Source organism: Chlorocebus sabaeus, chromosome 22 (assembly GCF_047675955.1).
Source record: "Chlorocebus sabaeus isolate Y175 chromosome 22, mChlSab1.0.hap1, whole genome shotgun sequence".
In the NCBI taxonomy this organism is placed as follows: domain Eukaryota; kingdom Metazoa; phylum Chordata; class Mammalia; order Primates; family Cercopithecidae; genus Chlorocebus; species Chlorocebus sabaeus.
Window position 1 is genome coordinate 86,263,303 of NC_132925.1, and position 17,953 is coordinate 86,281,255.

General features: G+C 45.7%; 1 protein-coding gene across 16 annotated transcripts in view; it reads right to left on the bottom strand.

Moving 5' to 3' along the window:
- CACNA1D (calcium voltage-gated channel subunit alpha1 D) overlaps nucleotides 1-17,953 on the bottom strand; it is a 479,329-nt gene that overhangs the window by 322,326 nt on the left and 139,050 nt on the right. For 4 of the 16 annotated variants that reach the window (XM_073010048.1, XM_073010039.1, XM_073010043.1 and 1 more), the window contains exon 2: nucleotides 1,096-1,405. In XM_073010048.1, coding sequence (XP_072866149.1) covers nucleotides 1,096-1,405 — 310 coding nt within the window. Of the gene's footprint in view, nucleotides 1-1,095; nucleotides 1,406-2,540; nucleotides 2,721-2,838; nucleotides 3,000-3,312; nucleotides 3,940-4,125; nucleotides 4,145-17,953 lie in introns of those variants that run through there. The other 12 variants (XM_007984595.3, XM_007984601.3, XM_007984599.3 and 9 more) reach the window with 9 other exon arrangements.

A 17,953-nucleotide genomic window follows, 5' to 3' on the forward strand; every position in this document is an offset into this window, starting at 1 on the left:
CTAAGGCCCCTAAGTGTGTAAGTTCCAAACACACTTCTGGGGAAAGGAAATGCTTTATTTTACCCAGACCAATGAATCATCTGCCTAATTAAAAAGCCATTTGCTCAGAAAGAAGGCCTCAGTCAACCTTCTCTAAAGAGTGGCAGTAACTGGAGGTTGGCCTCCAGATTTAGGGAAGGGGTTAAGCAGGCTGAAGCACAATCGTTTTCCAAGATCTGGGACATGACAGCCATTCTGGGGCATTTGGAGTTCAATTTTAAAAATACAAAGGAGACACCCAGAAATGTAACTCCAGTCCAAGGACATAGACAGAATTTTTTATAAAGACAGCAACTGCAAATTCCTCCACTGAGAGGGCTGTTCTATAACTCATAAGGGCTCAGGAGGAAGAGGCACACACGAACCTCTCCCTTCACTGGCTCCCTCACGCTCATGTTCCAAATGTTTCTTTGGAACTTGTCAAAAGGAAATTCCAGGAAGTTATAGCATTGATCAGAAAAAAAAATCAAAAGTATATCTCTCCCTAGGAAGCATGTGCTCATATCTGTAGCTACCTGAATAATTAGAATCACCAAATGTCAGACTAGAAGCAACCTTAGCATTAACTGTAGTTGCAGAAGCAAATTTCAAACATCAGAATAAGAAGATTCTACTAAAGGTCAAAAATGTATTCCCTTCAAGTAGAGTCTCATACAGTTTTTTTTTTTCTAATCTGTATACCTTGTTTGCAATAGGTTCAATGCATGCTATTGCCCAAAAACAACACTGAATTTAAAACTAACCATCTAATGTCCAATGACCAAAAGTTGGTTTCAAACTTTAATTATCTACCACTGTGAAGTTTCAGGCTGTCACTCCCTCCCCCCACTACTACTACTATACACACACCCAGACAGTGGGCTAAATATACCCATACAGCCACCCCTCTGCAACCCGAGGAGACAGGAAGGTATATACAATGAAACCCCTTATATACAACTTCTGTTACTCGCATTCCAGACTGCTACAGCTTTGTGTCACTTCAGAAAGCAAATCCTTTTAAAAAACAGATGGTAAAAGAGAAAATGAGAAAGACTTCCCCCAAAAAAAGGATACTTCCATTCCACTATACTAATGCAGGCTCTTCGGATGGGGTTATTGAGTGATAAACAGAAAAGGGCGCGGGCAGGTCGGCTGTTGGACGAGTTACCCTGTTTTTTGCTCTTGGCGTATTGCTGACGTTTTCTTTGGGAGAGAGATCCTACAGGTGGGGGTGCAGAGGTGCTCATAGTTTGGGCAGCCTTGGCCTGTCTAGCAGCATCGATTGCAGCTTGCCAAGACAGGACAGTTTGCTTGGAGCTATTCGGCTGAGAAGTTGGTCCTTCACCAGAAAGAGGGAGTCTGGTGCCTCTTGCATAGTTTGCCTCTGGGGAGAAGGAGAAAAACAAAGATTTTTTTTTTAATGAGGATCCAATGTGTAGGAGAAAAAAAAAAATCAAAGGTTGTCTCCCATCAATAACAGGGAAATTATTCATTCCTATATTTCCATTTTGAATCTCTTGTCCTATTTTTCACAAGCTGGGGTTTAGTCAGCTAGAGAGGCAAGAAAAGTCCACGAGCTCTGGTCTCAGCGTCAATCACACAGGATCACTGCTGCATCACACCCAGTGGGGTTAGTTCTTCACATCATGTCTTCACAAAGGGTCTTTTAGTGCATTTCTTCTGACAAAACTGAGGTCATTCCCGCATTTAATCCACATCTCTGATTTGTAAAACCCATCTATGTCTAATGAGTTAACAGATATATACAACAGCTTTTCTCTAACGTAACTACCACATTCACCAAGAAAAAAAAAAGGCAGTACTAATAATTCAATAGTCTTAATCATTTTCAGAGTGTTACTCCAACATCTTTCCACAGCCACAAATGCATTTTTTTTTTCAGTACGGAAAAGAAATCTTCCATAGGCACCCAGGCAATACCAAAAACCCCATAACAAATATCTAGATTATGCACTGACACTTCCTGCAAATGAAAATTCATGATGCTTGGGACTCATTTCCTCCACAGGCTTCCGAAAACAGAAAACATCTTTAGGGCTTTTTTGCATTTTAAATTGCAGCAGCATCAGCCAAGCCAGCATCCAGAGAGACAGACAAGGCAGTCAGCCTGCACCTCTACACCTAGGATAGACTGACTAGATTATGCCAGGGGCCTCCAGGCCTAAGACGGAATTATCTCCGTGTAGGTTGGCATCCAGTTGTACACAAGGCAGAAACCCAAGGAGGCTCCCTATGTGAAGCCCCCGCCAGCTTTGGGTCAGGCCACCTCCCAGGCAGATCTCCCAGGCACCTGCCGCCTTCCGCTACAGTCTCCTCACTGAAGCAGAAGTCAAAGTAAGAGAGATGGCAGAAAGGTAGAGGGATGGGCGTTTGTAAAGCCAATTATTGCTAAGAGTCAAAGCAAGCATGGGTCTGAAAGCCTGAGAAGGGGCCAAAGCGGGCGAGCAGCGGGCAATCGGAACGGGGATTGTCAAGCTTCTCCCCAGGGGAGCGCTCACCCGGAAAGGCTTACAGCGACCGGGGTTGGGGGGCACTGGCGGTCTCCAAAGGGGAGGGCTGGCCAAGAGCTGCTCCATCCTCCCTCGACCCAGCTCGGCCGGCATGGAAGCTGCACGTGGTGCCCGGGCCAGAGCTGGGGAGGGGAGCCCCACAGCGGCAGCGGCTCCCCGGGCATTGCTAGGTTACCGACGTGTGCACAGCCAGCAACGGGAGCGGGAACGCACGCTCCACCCGAGCCCCTTCCCCCGATACCGAGGCCGGGCCTCCCCCGCGAGGGGAGGGATGTGCTTCACCCACCGGCACGGAGGGCGAAACCGGGCAATCCTAGAATTTTCCGGATGCCACCAGGGACCTTCTTCCTAGTCAACGAGGGGGCGGGGGAGGAGTGGAAGGCGAGAAGAGGCTGGCAAGGGGGCTCCGGCTGAAGACTTGCGGCCCCCCTGCCATCGCTCGGGGGCGTTGAAGGAAAGTTGAGCCCGAGGACACTGTACCCGAATCACCCCGACTCGCTGCCCCTCCGGCTGCACCGCGCTCCACACACTCCACGGCCGCCCCCACCCCACAAATGCAGAATTAACTCTGACATTCAGGGCCTGGAGGGGAGCGCGGAGTGGCTGTCACGCATGTCCCCTCTCTGTGTAGACGACACCGAGCTGGCAGCACCCTCTCCAACCCCTTCAACCCACCCAGCGCCGCGGGGAAGGGGGAGGGGGCTGGAGGACTATGACAGGATCGGATTTGGCAGCGGGTGCCCGGGCTCTGGCTGCTCACCGTTCGCGTGGTCCGCTTGCTGCTGCCGTTGATGCTGCATTTTTTTCATCATCATCATCATCATCATCCACGAACATTTATTGAGCGACTACTGTGTGCAGGGCACTGTGCTGGGCTTTGGGGCGGGGGCGGAATGGGGAAGGGGATCACCAATAGGTAGGAGCCGCGGTCCCTGCCCTTATTCTTGCTTCAGCAGGGGGTGGGGAGGGACGGGGACAAATAACAGAAAATAAGGATAATTGATCTAAAAAAAAAAAAAAACCGCTCGCCGCCCAAGCTCTCTCTTTTTCAAAAATGGAGCAAAATAAACTTTTTAAAAAAATAAAATCCGATGTATATATTATCTTAATAATATATACATGTAATTTTTTGCTGCAAAGGAGAACTGGCTTGTCCCCTCCTCTAGCGGAGAGACGCCGCGGTGATGCCGGCCCGGCCGCCGGGGCCGCTCGGCGCGCCCCCCATGCCCGCCCGTCCGCCCGCCCGCCGCGGTGCCCGGTGCCCGCCGCCGCCGCCCGCGCCGCCGCTGGCTCGGGACCGCGGGCAGCCAGAGCTCACATCCGGGGACGGAGGCGCTCGCCCGCCCGCTCGCTCCGCGCCCGCCGCGCCGCGCCGCACGCCGGCTTCGCCCTGGCGACGCTGCGCGCCCGCCGCCGTCCCCCGCCCCCCGCCCGCCCCGAGCCGCCCACGGCCCGCGCCGCGCCCCGGCGGGTCGGCAGCCCGGCGCGTGGTTCTGCCCGGCACCGCCTGCGCGCTCGGGGTGGCCGCCGCGTGGGACTCGGGGTGCCGCCACCCCGGCCTGGTCCGGCTGACCTGCGGGCTCCAAAGGGTTAAGCGCGCTCCAGCCGCGGGCTGCCCGGTTAACCCCCTCCGCGCCGCACGGTGCGCTCTCCCCTCGGGACCCGGAGGAGGCGGGCGGCGCCAGTGGCTCGCGCGGCGCTGGGGTGCGGATGAACCGCTCCTCCCCGCGCATTTCTGGGCTGGGGGAAAAGCTCGGGTTCCAGCGCCCGCCCCGACTCCGCGCCGGCCTCCCTCTGAGCACACCTGGAGGAGGCCCCGCCCCCTGGGAGCACAGGTGCTAGCGGGCGGTAGCGGCTGCGGTCTCCGAGCGCACCCTCGTCACGGCTCGGTCGGGCTCCCTGGCTGCTCCGGAGCGGGGCAGGCGCCCTCTCCTTTCCTCGGGCCCTTTCTGGAATCGGGGGGATGGGGTAGCCCGGCTCTGTAGAGAGCACTCACTGCCCCAGGTAACTGCCTGCAGCTGGAACCGCGAATCCAGGGCGCCCCCCATCTTCTCCGCTGCCCTGCGCCTGGCCTGGCGTCGCGGAGGGCAGCGGGGATGGGGGGCAATATCTCCCCCCACCCCAACTCGCCCCCATGTGTGTCTGGAGGCAGGTACAGGGAAGTCAAAGCCAAGGTCTTTCAAACCGCTTGTGTTGCTCAAGGAAATAGACGGTGCTGCTGAAACTTGCCTCCAGTCTGGGGAGCTGAAGGGAATAGTTTGTTTTTTGATACCTTCGCTGGCTCGGATTTAGGGTGGGGGAGGTTTGCAAACGGCAGCTCCTGTCTAGAGGGGAAAATACTTTATCTAGTGGATGACTGATATTTTTCATTTAGCTTTGTGCTGGGTGTTAGGAGAAGGGTGTCTGCTTTGTTACTTCACAGGATTCGATTTATTTGCTTTTGTTCCGATCTGCATGTTCCTACGGCGTTTTAGAACGTTTCAGAACAGTGACTTTAAACAAAAATAAAGTAAAAACTCAGCGTGAATTAAGAAAAATAAGTGTTTATGGGAAGGTGCTCCTTACCCAGAGGACACACTAGTCATCCTCAATTGTTGGGGGGCACCTGGGCAGAGAGACTGGGGACCAGATAGAAGACTCTCCAGGGGCCTTCCTGAGGGGGTGTCTGGTCCGTGAGGTGAAAACAACCAGGCTCTTGTCCTTTTTTGTGCTATGTTTTTGGAGACTGGTGAGGCGAGAAATCGCCCTATGGTCTAATAACAATATAAAGCTGGCCTGGGCCACCTCTCCTATGGCTGCTTCTGATCCAAAATCTTAAGGGACAGAAGACGGTTCCCTCCAAAGAAACTGCCCATCCAAGGAGCATGTGTGAAATTCACAAGTACATATGTCACTTTCAGAAGTCTTGGTCTAAAGCCTTGCCTCTTGAGGCCTTTTCTACAAAATCCCGTGAGCAAGTTTGTTTTATGATACCTTCGCTGGCTCGGATTTAGGGTGGGGGAGATTTGCAAAGAGCAGCTCCTGTCTAGAGGGAAAAGTACTGTATGTAGTGGATGACTGAGCCGAACCGTATTTGCTCATGGTTCAGTTCAGTGCAGCCAGCATTCATAAGGCACCAGTTAAGACTAAGGGTCTGGTTTAGATGTCAGGACAAATCTGTGGCACAGTTCCTTCCTCAAGGACAATATAATGACAGAAGAAAAGTATGTATGTTTTTTTTTTTTTTTTTTTTTGAGACAGAGTCTAGCTCACTCTGTTGTCCATGCTAGAATGCAGTGATGCAATCTCGGCTCACTGTAACCTCCGCCTCTTGAGTTCAAGAGAGATTCTCCTGCCTCAGCCTCCTGAGTAGCTGGGACTACAGGCATGCGCCACCACTCTCGGCTAATCTTCGTATTTTTAGTAGAGACGGGGTTTCACCATGTTGGCCAGGCTGGTATTGAACTCCTGACCTCAGGTGGTATGCCTGTCTCGGCCTCCCAAAGTGCTGGGATTACAGCCGTGAGCCACTGCACGCCTGGCTGTGTATACTTCTTTCATGCCATGCAAATATAACAGCTATAACAAGTATGAAAAAGCACTATACAAGCATCAGACAGATTAATTGTAACTGAGGGAACTGAGACGTTTTCACAGAAGAGAGGGCATTTGAACTGATTCTTAGAAACTGACCAGGAGAAAGAGGGATGAATAGGTGGCATACAGGGAATTTTGGGGCAGTGAAGCTATTCTTTATGATACTGCCATGATGGATATAGGACATTATGCATTTGTCAAAAACCCATTGAACTGTACACCACAAAGCATAAACCCTAATGCAAACTATAGACTTTTGTTAATGGTAGTACCACAATATTGGTTCATCAATTATAACACTGGGGTGTACCAGTGTTATAACTGTGTATATCGTGTAGCCCACCAATGCAAGATGTTAATAGGAGAAACTGTTGGGGGAGGGAATATATGGGAATTCTGTCCTTGCTGCAAAATTTTTCTGTAAACCTAAAACTGCTCTTAAAAAAATAAAGTCTATTAAAAACAGGTGACTACTTTTACAGGGCATACATGATGTATGAGGAATGAGCTTTGGGGGTAAGAGCAAAGGCACAGGGGAGATGACCAGGAGCACAGTGTGGTTGAGGCGAAGACCACCTGGGCTAGAGGAGGAGGAGGCTGGAAAGGCCAACCCAGATCTGTGGAGGAAGGCTGGCTGGCTAAGAAGAGGAGACTCAATTTCTTGGCAGTGAGAGCCAGTGAAGGTGTTTTAGCTCAAAAGTGACATGATTAAATTGTGGTTTGGGTCTCCAGGTTTTATGCGTTAGATCTTAACAAATTTATAGTATTGCAGGAGGGTGTTGGGTTTTTTTAATTATTTTTAGAAACAGGGTCTCACTGTGTTGCCCAGATTGGAGTGCAGTGGTGTGATCATAGTTAACTGTTACCTGCAAGCCCTGGCTTCAAGCAGTTCTCCTGCCTCAGCCTCCCAGCGTGCTGGGATTATGAGCATGAGCCACTGCTCAGCCTTGAATTGGCGTTTCTGACATTCCATCCCAGTTTCTGAATGAGTCCCATCTTGGCGATGTCTCCAGCAAGGCTTTTTTTTTTTTGAGGGCCTTGATTCAGCACAGCTCTGGATGCGTTGGCCTACTGGGTAATTTAAATATTTCTATCCCCATGATAATGCAAACTACTGAATAAATAAATAATAAGATTTTTTAAAGGCTTCCTGTGTGCCAGTTTCTAGGGTAGGCACTTTATATGTACTAATTCATTTAATTCTCATAACAAGCCTGTGAGGTACTATAAAACCCTCATTTTGGCCAGGCACAGTGGCTCATACCTATAATCCCAGCACTTTGGGAGGCACGGCAGGCTTGAGTCCATGAGTTTGAGACTAGCCTGGCCAACATGGTGAAACCCGTCTCTACTAAAATTACAAAAATTAGCCAGGGGTGGTGGCATGTGCCTTAAGTCCCAGCTACTTGGGTGACTGAGGCAGGAGAATCGCTTGAACCTGGGAGGCAGAGGTTGCAGTGAGCAGAGATCGTACACTGCACTCCAGCTTGGGCAATAGAGCAAGACTCTTTAAAAAAAAAAAAAAAAAAAAAACAACCTTATTTTACAGACAACAAAACCAAGGCACTGAGGAGTTAAGTAGCTTGCCCAAAACCACACACAATTACTTAGTGGCTGAGCCAACAAGACATGAGGAAAAGTTAAAACAAAAGATTTCAGCTCTAAATCAGCTACATGTGCTACAACCCAATTAATGCTGCTAACACACTATTGTGGGGTCTTAATCTCCATGACCTTATTTATAAAGCACTCCCACTTGAAGGCACTGAGCTGGCATGCCAGACATGGTTACCTGCGTGCACTGCATTTCAAAATACCTTGCTGATGACCCAATCCAGAACCTCACCATCTCACACCCTAGGTCATGCACAAGATGCCCATTCTCCATTTTTCCTCCCACAAATAATCCATCTTGTTCAAAACACACCATGTCCCTTCCCTAACCAAAATATGTTTGCTTCCTCCTTCCTTCCACATTCAACCTAAACTCCTCTGACTAGCGTTCAACCTTATCATCTCGCACCATTCACTTTCAACTGTGGTCTGCAGTCTCCTCATTAGACTGTGAACATGCTGTGCTCATTTCTGACTCTCTGCTTTGGTTCCTGTTTATTCGCTGACCTGGAATCCCTACCTTGCTGACTTGCTGACCTCTCACTAACCCCTCTCCATTGAACAAGCCTCAGTCAAGTCTCTGCCTCCTCCAGAGGCCTTCTCTGATCGCTCCTGCTGCTATGGACACTGGTGTGCCCCCACCCCTACCTCCCCTTCCCTAAAGGCCTGCAGCACCTGGCTTTCCCCTTGATGACATACATTCTTGTGTCTTGTGTGATTGCTTCTTGGCTATAAATCCTGTCTCTCCAACCACAGTGTGGGTCCTTAAGCAAGGATCACCTCCTTAACCCCCTCCCCCCGCTGCTAAGTGTTATACTCACAGTGGGCACTAAATACTCTGATTAATCTGCACAGGATCATAAAAGCCCATATAGATCACCAGAAATTGTCAGCTGAAGTTTACAAAAATCCCATAAAGTTTATGGTAGCACACTTGGCCCTGAGATGGTAAAAATATGAAACAGAGGGACAATTGGGTCTTTGGCACACCAGGAATTCTAATTAAGGAAGATAAACAGATCCCGAAGGGTATATGCAGAACATATCCTTAAACAAACTGTGAAGTTAGGTTTGAATGAGTTCCTCCATCCACAGGTCCTGGTGCTAAGAGGGGATAGCCTTGACCCACTAACCACCAGAACAGGCGGATTAAGTGGGTGGGGACATGTGTTCCAAGTAGAGGAATGGCATGCACAAAGTCAGGCTGAGAAGTCCAGAGTACGTGCAGAAATTAATAAGTAGATGGTTAGGCTGGGACCTAGGGGACTTAGGAGATAGTGGTGGTAAGGAAGGTGGCAAAGGCAGCACAGAGTGGCTGGTGTCAGGACCCTAGTGTCTGGCTCAGCAGTCTAGGTGTTACCCTACACCAGCAGTTCTGATTTTTTTTTTTTTTTTTTTTTTTATCTCAGGACCTCTCTAGACTCCTAACAAAGAGCTTTTCGTTTCTGTTTTTGTTTTTCAGAGACAGGGTCTCACCCAGGCTGGAGTGTAGTGGCACAATCACAGCTCACTGCAACCTTTTTAAAAAATTTTTTGTAGAGATGGGGTCTTACTTTGTCAAATCATTCTCCTGCCTCAGCCTCCCAAAGTGCTGGGATTACGGGGATGAGCCACTGCACCCAGCTTAGAACATTTTTTAAATCATTTATGATTCACTTGAAAATAGTTACCAGCCCATTGCGTGTTCTAACATACTTTTAAAAATGAAAAGTAACTGTTTTCCAGAACAAAATGGTGAGAAGAGTGGTGTTCTCATTGTTTGCAAATCTCTTTACTCTCTGGCTGAAGACAGCTGGATTCTCCTTTGTGCTCCTGCATTCAATCGGTAGTGATAGAATGTTTGGACTGAAGTACATGAAGAGTATTCAGCCTCACACAGGTATATAGTTGGAAAAAGGAGGACTGTTTCAGTCGCCTTTTCAGATAATCGTGGGTATTATTCTTTGCCATGAGGCCAAAACTTGACTTGTAAAAGTTAGTTGACATGTGTAATTTCAAACCATGTCTGTGAAACTTTTTACAATGTTACATTAAATTCTATCAGTCTGTTTCACAGTTTGAATGGATCTTTTACCCATGCATGATTTGGTAACATTATGCATTGGTCATCTGGAAAATCCTGGTTCACTGAGTTACACAGGTTTTCCAAATGTTGACACATTTCATTATACCATATCAAAAAGCCACATTCATTGTTATCACCACCAATCTCATCAGAAAGTCTTTAAGTATTGGGAAACTGTCAAGCTCTCTGTGGTAGACAGAAGTTTTTCAAAACTCTAATTTTCACTTGAAAGCTGAAATTTTGTAATTGGCACAAACACTGTCAAGATTTTCTTTAAGGTAACAGGCTTACTTCATTCATTTTCAAGAAAATAACTGCCAAATACTTAGGTCTGAATAAACATAGTTTTCAGTAAAAATGGTGTTCCACGAAAAAGTAAGCCATCCAGCCTCCTACCTCAAACCATCACACAAGCGAGGCAGTCGTATACAGCAGAAATGCTTTATGCATTTGTCCTAATTTGTTACTCAGAATATTAAAAAGACATCTACCCAAGGATTAAGATTTAATAAAGTTAATTATTTTTACTGCTTCACCAAGGAGATTATTAAGTAAAACTGGCCTTTTTTTTTTTTTTTTTTTTTTTTAACTGTGAGTGCATGACAGAGAAAAAGGCAGCATCCACCAGCACACTTTGGTGTCACTGCCCTGATTCATGCTAAGACACCAGCAGTTTTAAACACTGTTGATTTTGTACCATCAGTGCAATGTCAACACATTAGGGAAGACAAATAAGTCTTAATGTTACCATGAAAATAGTCTTGACCTCAAAGAAAGGGCCTTTTGGTCCCCCAGGTAGGGTTGCCAGATAAAATACAGGATACCCAAATGTTGCATGGGGCATACTTACACTAAAAAAAAAAAAAAAAACTGTTTATTTGAAACTCAACTCAAATTTCCTTGGGCTTTCTCTATTTTTATTTGCCACAATTGGCCACCTTACCTCCGGGGGATCATAGACCACACTTTGAAAACAGCTGCTCAGGCTGCTTTGGGTCATTTTTGAGCAGAGAAATGGTATCAGTTGTACTTCATGAAAATAGCTCTAACCTTAGTGGGCAAGGTAGATCAGAGGGTGAAAAGATTTGTAGAGTACAGAAAGGTCTGATGGGTCCATTCAGAAGATGTCACTTTTTGTCTTAATCAATACAAGATTTGTTGATGAATTTCTTTAGTTATTCTGAAGGGCAGCGCTACTCTGAGATTGGGCAGGGAAAACAGGAAGCTAGCAGAGGGCAGCTCCCTGTCTAGTGAGGTCCCCTACCCCATGGTGCTAACTCGCTACTCTCCCCATCCACTGCCATCCCCCACCACTGTCAGGACTTCTCCATTACAACTGACTTAGGCCTCACCCGGCAAAATTTAAAGTCCTTTCTTCTTTCTTCGGCCTCATTGCATAGAGTCCAGCTGGTCTTTATCCTCCATCAAGTGACTGTTCACTCGAAGAACAGGATTTACATTTCACATCAGACAAAGTAATTCCAATTGCTTTAACTGGTTCATTCCCATCCCCTTTGACCCAATTCTTAAATCTTATCCATCACTCTCTGATGCATCAAGTACTCTCCACTTCCAGAGTTGGGAAATCCTGGCAGAGTCTAGTATATGCAGTCAACACCCCATTATCCATGCTGACTGAAAGGAGGGAATAAGTCTGAAGTTTCCCATCTGTGGAATAAACTGGTTATAAAACATGATCTCTAAGAGTTCTTCACATTCTAGGATGGCATATTGGAGAGCCTAGACTTTGGAGCCACATAGAACTGGGCTCAAATCCTGACTCTGCCAGCTGCTAGCTATGTTGTTTGGGGGATGTCACTTACCCGCTTAGGGCCTCAGTTTTCTCACCTTTAAAACAGAAATAATATCACCCATCTTGTTTATGTATTGCAAACATTTAAAATACTGTTTCAGAGCTTCTGACACATACCATCAAGTTAAATCATATAACTTATGTGAATTTAAATATACTCAGTTACAGAGAGACGGAGGGAGCCACTTAAGTGGTGCTGGCAGGAGTCTGTCCCTCCTTTGACTGGTCTTAGTTTTTACCTTTCTATCCTGACTTTAGAACTTAACTCACCACCTCAATTAAAATATTAGGTTGGTACAATTACTTTTGCATCAACCTAATACAATCCACTGTAATGGCTCTCCTTTTTGTTAAGTGCATTCTGTCGTTCAAATACAGCCCCAAAGCAACTGAACACGGTGGTTTTATTAGTAAGTCTTTGAATTTTGCTTAATTTTAATTTCTGTTATTTAGTATTTAAGATTCAGTAATCAATGCTGACAACCCCAAAGCAGGACAGAGATCACAGTGAAATAGATAGTTAAACACATGCACATAAATGCAGCCCTGTGGCTCATGCTGAATGTAATTATAGGCACACACACACCCCACACAACACTGATTTCAGTCAACACCACTACATAGCCATCTCCAGGTTAAAAGCATAAGCTAGCTACTGGAAATAAAACTGGTGTAGTCACACGCTGCAATGAAAAAATCACACAGATCTGCATCCAATCAACCACAGGAGCAAATTTATGAGGACAGGAAGTTGTTAGGGAGATCCAGAAAGTCAATAAACGTCAGAAATTTTATAGTTCAAACATTAGAGTTACCTTTTTGTTTCTTCAGAGCAGTTGTTTAAATATTTAATTCACAAAACAAAACTGATGTTTAAATGGCACCAGTATCTCTCAGACTTGGCACCTACCGTGTATGTGGACCTGTTTACCTTTCTTACTACTTAAAAAAAGAAAAATCACTAAGTCACAAATCCTTCATACTGACATCAGCTTGTTAAACTTTTAAACCAGTACTTTGGTGGAGCATTAAATAGGAAATCATTAAAAATATTGACCTTTTGTAATCTCAGTTGTCTAATAAGACCCTTTGAAATAAGCACCACCCCTCTACTCCCTTTTAACGCAGTGGAGAGGACTTGGCCACTTTAGTAACGTTTTCTTTCTGTTTGACAAAAATGCAATATGAAAATGCAGTGACCTCTCACAGCTTCATGCTTATGGTTAAAAATGGATGCTAAAAATTGGAATTGGACTGTGGGTTTGAAAATTTGATAAAATAGCCAAACTTTATACTTCCTAGGTTATTGGAACAAACACACAGGGGAAAAAATACTTTTTAAAAGGTTCTAATTCGAGAAACTTGAAGAGGAAGGTTATACGATCCAAAACTACTTATTTGAAGAAGAATCGTTATACAAACTTAGACAACTCACTAAGGATTATCTGTTTCATGTCCTAATAACCAGGTTGGCATGGTATTCCATCCAGAAATATGGAACTTTCCGTTTTTCTGTTTTATCTTTTTTATGTTGCTATTTTTAATGTGTGTTTATAATACACTGAAGAATCTCAGTCAATCACGTATTGAGCAAAATAATCACCATGGCAGGGAGACACACATGGTAGTCTTTATTGTCAACATGTCTATAAAACTGAATAAATATTTGTTAGTGTTCCATTGTGATAAATACAAGGAACACGTGAGACTGAAAGGGAACAGTGTCGAGAGCACCATAAATTTTCAAAACCTGACATGACTTTAATGGCAATTAACAAAGAATGCCAGGGTGTATGGGAGAGGTTTTGCAAACACACTACATCACAGACAGACTAGACCTTTAATGATGTGACAGAGTAGCCAAAAGATAGAAGATTGGACATCTTGTCCCAGGAAGCTAAATATTTAAGTGGTATAAAAAGGTCTTGCAGGATTCTGAACTTTCCACCCATAGCTTGCCTCCCTTTCCTTCATCAGGCCTCTCCTTGGCTTCCTTTCCCAGCTCCTCGGTCCTAACTGGGTTCCTTTCATCACCCATAGACCTTTCTTCTTGGAAATTTCTTCCCTCTAGTCCCTTTACTTACTCCTCCAAATACTTCTTCATGAATCTCCAAAGTGTCCCAATTATTATAGCTCACCAGAGACAGCTAAAGGCAAGGTCATCATCCTAAGGAAGATTTAACAAGAAGAGGCAGAATGTCAAGGTTCTCTTCCTGGGCACACTTAGTTGACATCCTAGAACTCTGCAATGGTACAATTTAGAACTAGAATAATGGCCAGGTGTGGTGGCTCACTCATGCAATCCTAGTATTTGGGGAGACCAAGGTGGGAGGATCACTTGAGGCTAGGAGTTCAAAACCAGCCTGGGCAACATAGTGAGACTCTGTCTCTACAAAATATATATATGTATATATATATATGAAGAGAGAGAGAGAGCAAGGTGCAGAGGCATGGTGGTGCATGCCTCTAGTCCCAGCTACTCAGGAAGCTGAAGCGAGAGGATTACTTGAGCCCAGGAGGTGGAGGCTGCAGTGACTATGACCATGCCACTGCATTCCAGCCTGGGAAACACAGCAAGACTCTGTCTCCAAATCCATAATAAACCACAAGACCCATGGTTTTCAGTGTAGTTGCCCTGACAGCAGCAGCTGCATCATCTGAGAACTTGATAGAAATCCCAATTCTGCAACTCACCTCAGACCTACTAAATCAGAAACTCTAGGGGTGGGGCCCAGCAATCTGTGTCTCAACAAACCCTCCAAGTGATTCTGATTCATTCTAAAGTTTGAAGACATTGCACTGTACAGATGAATTGCTTTTTGTAAGATTTCTTCTGGTTGTAGAATAGATTCTGGCAGCATAAGGAATGTTAATGCCCTTGTGTTTCAATAGTACTTATCATGTGAAAAGCACAATAGCTTATTCTCTTCGTTCTTTTCTTGATTCTCATAAAATCCCTACAAAGTAATGCAACTGGATCTGTTTCACAGAATCTTGTACGACTTATCATGTAAATAATACAATTTATGACAGCTTTGAGGGCTGGAAAATATTCCTCCACAAAGCTAGCCCAATGACCTGATGGAAGACTGTGTGTTATGGTTTCAAGGATACCAGAAAGATCAAATTCTACACTTTTCCACCCAGTTCACTGATGCCAGAAAATCCAACATCATAGCTTAAAGCTTGAGTCCTCCATCTGAATGCAAATATCCCTGGAATATCATAACAAGTCCTTTACTTCTCGGGTTAGAGATGGAAGAAAGAGGATATGAGCACCCTGTTCTCAGGAAGTGGAATGTCTACACCTGCTTTGAGAAGACTACTCCAAAGGGGATATCTAGGGTCACTATAGGCAACTTTGCTTTCTCCATAATTTTGCCAAGGGCCAGGTGTGCACACATAACCAGGTGTACATTGTAGGTGCATGAAAACCTTAAGGATTGACTGTGGAGGCTGAAGGAGGAAGAATGAGTAGACCTTAACAAAGATAGAAGTAAATGGGCAGATTCCTGCCTTTTGGGACACTAGGAAAGATTAAAAGCCTCACCCCCAGGCCCCACCCTCCTAACCCTACCCCCACCACCAAATTAACATGGAAATAGATCAGTAGATCTTCCAATTCTATTTGGTTCTCCTCTTCCTCACCTGTCTATACATGCCTTTTTTAAAAAAGTATTATATTTATATTGTACCTTATAGTTTGCAAAGCACTCTCACATACAATGTTCATTTGCTCACTACAGTCCTAAGAAAAAGATAAAATTCTTAATTTACTAAGGAGGAAACCTGGACTTGGCTACTGCCAATACATGGCAGAACTTAGATTTGAATCCTGGTTTTCCAATTCCAAGCCTGCTTCTTTCATCTATGTGCATTTTCATTTTTAATTTAATTTTATTTTTTTAGAAACAGTGTCTCACTCTGTCACCTAGGCTGTTGTGCAATGATCACGGCTCACTTCAGCCTCAACCTCCTGGGCTCAAGCAATCCTCCTGCCTCAGCCTCCTGAGTAGCTGGGACAACAGGAGCAAGCCACCACACTTAGCTAATTTTTTAATTTTTATTTTTGTAGAGACAGGGTCTCACTGTGTTTCCCAGGCTGGTCTTGAACTCCTGGTCTCAAGCGATCCTCCCACCTTGGCCTCTCAAAGTGCTGGGATTACAGGCATGAGCCACTGCACCTGTCCCCAGTGTGTATTTTCAATCTGGTTTGCACCCAACTGCAGGGATGAACCATGCATTGATGCTCAACTCCCATACTCCCTTAAAGAGAAGGTTATCAGGGATCCAGAGCCCTGGCATACAGTGTGAATCCCAGGCTCCCATCATTCAAGCAGGTTCCCAATTTGCTGCCACTGTTTACCTCCTCCCTGCTTTTAGAGCACAAGAGCTTAATGACTTCACAGATGGGCAACATTGTCAGCCATGGAAAAGACATTCTGCTACACATAATTGTACTTTGAAAATATCACTGTGGAAGTGTGTGGATGAGTCACAGAGTTGGCAGGGGAACTTCACATAGGCCAGGCCCTTCTGGTAATGAGCCCCACAGGGCTCTGAAGGTGGCCCAGGCCATGGTTCTTCACTGACACCAAGCAGAGGATTGCTATGGCCAAGCTGAAAAGACATCCCTTGCTCTGTCACTAAGGCCAGTACACTTGGTTCATGCATAGACATGTAGCCTAAAGTTATCTAAAATTTCTTCCAAGCCTACAATTCTAATTTACACACAACAAAAGCCTTTATTCTGTTATCCGGTTATCTTGTATCATTTATATGACTCCAGCTTCCACCTTGGTGATAATAAATTACAATTCAAACCTCCAGTCCTGCCCTTTAACCTAAGCTCAGTGCCACATCATCTAACTCCTGGCAGATGTTGCCACCATCAAATTTAAGTGGAAATGTATAAAACCAAATTCACTTCTCATTATCCTCTACAAACCAGCTCCCCATAGCAACTTCTAGCACAGCCGTGTTCTCAACTCTCAGGACTCAACATGACGGAGCTGTCTTCTTCACTTTGCACATTTGGTTCGTTGCTATTAATTTCTGTTCTTGAGTACACTCTTCATACTGCTGCCTATCTGATCCTTATTAAATGTTCTTCTGTGAACTGACATTGTCATTCTTGCTTTATAACCATGAGAACAGTAGTTCTCATCCCTGTCTATAGGTTAGGGCTTCTTAAAACTTCCAGTGCCCAAGCCCCATCCCTAGAAAATTCTGATTCAGGGGGCCTGGGGGTGGGGACCAGTGGTCAGTACCACTGAGAACAAATGTCCTGAACTACAGCAGTTTTCAGACTTGAAGGGGTATGAAGTCACCTTTGGATCTTGTTAAAATGTAGATGTGGATTCAGCAGGGCTGAGCTGGGCCTGAGATTCAGCATTTCTTTTTTTGTTTGTTTTTATTTTTTATTTTTGAGACAGGGTCTTGCTCTGTCCCCTAGGCTGGAGTGCAGTGGCGCGATCTCAGCTCACTGCAGCCTTCACCTCCCAGATTCAAGCAATTCTCCTGCCTCAGCCTCCCGAGAAGCTGGGATTACAGGTGCGTGCCACCACATCTGGCTAATTTTTGTATTTTTAGTAGAGGTGGGGTTTCATCATGTTGGCCAGTCTGGCCTTGAACTGCTGACCTCCAGTGATCCACCTGCCTCCGCTTCCCAAAGGGATGGGATTACAGCTGTGAGCCACCATGCCCGGCTGAGATTCTCCATTTCTAACATGCTCCCAGGTGATGTTGATGCTTCTAGTTCCAAGGCCACACTTTGGGTATCAGGGTCCTAGAGCATCAAGTCTAACCTCCCAATCTGCCTGAGTTTAAGGCCCTGGCCTCATTTCCTGCTGCTTCCTTCTTGCACCAAGCCAGCTCCTGACACGTCCAGACACGGACCCTTCCTCACCATCCTGATTTACTTGGAATGCCTGACTCCCTTCTCTCTACCTAGTGAGAACTCTCTGCATCCTCACCCCTCCATCAGGATCCAAAGGGCCCAAGCCTTTATCTACCATTTAGTCTTCCCCAAACACTCCATGGTTTATTAATCCCTTTTTCCTCTAATCTCCCAGCGCTATAGAAAGTACAGTGATCCTCCCATCATATACTAAGCTCTGCAGCTGACAGCAGAAAGAAAACTGGACCGAGAGAGATATGGAAACTGGGCACATCTTGTAACTGCTGGCAAGTCATTTTCCCTTTCTAAAAAAAAAAAGCTCCTCAGAAACTTGGTCCAGCAGAATGATCCTAGGGACATGGGAGGCAAATTGTAATAAACTGCAGACATGTCAGCAACTGAAGCTATTCCTAAGAACATTCAAGTGAAGAGAA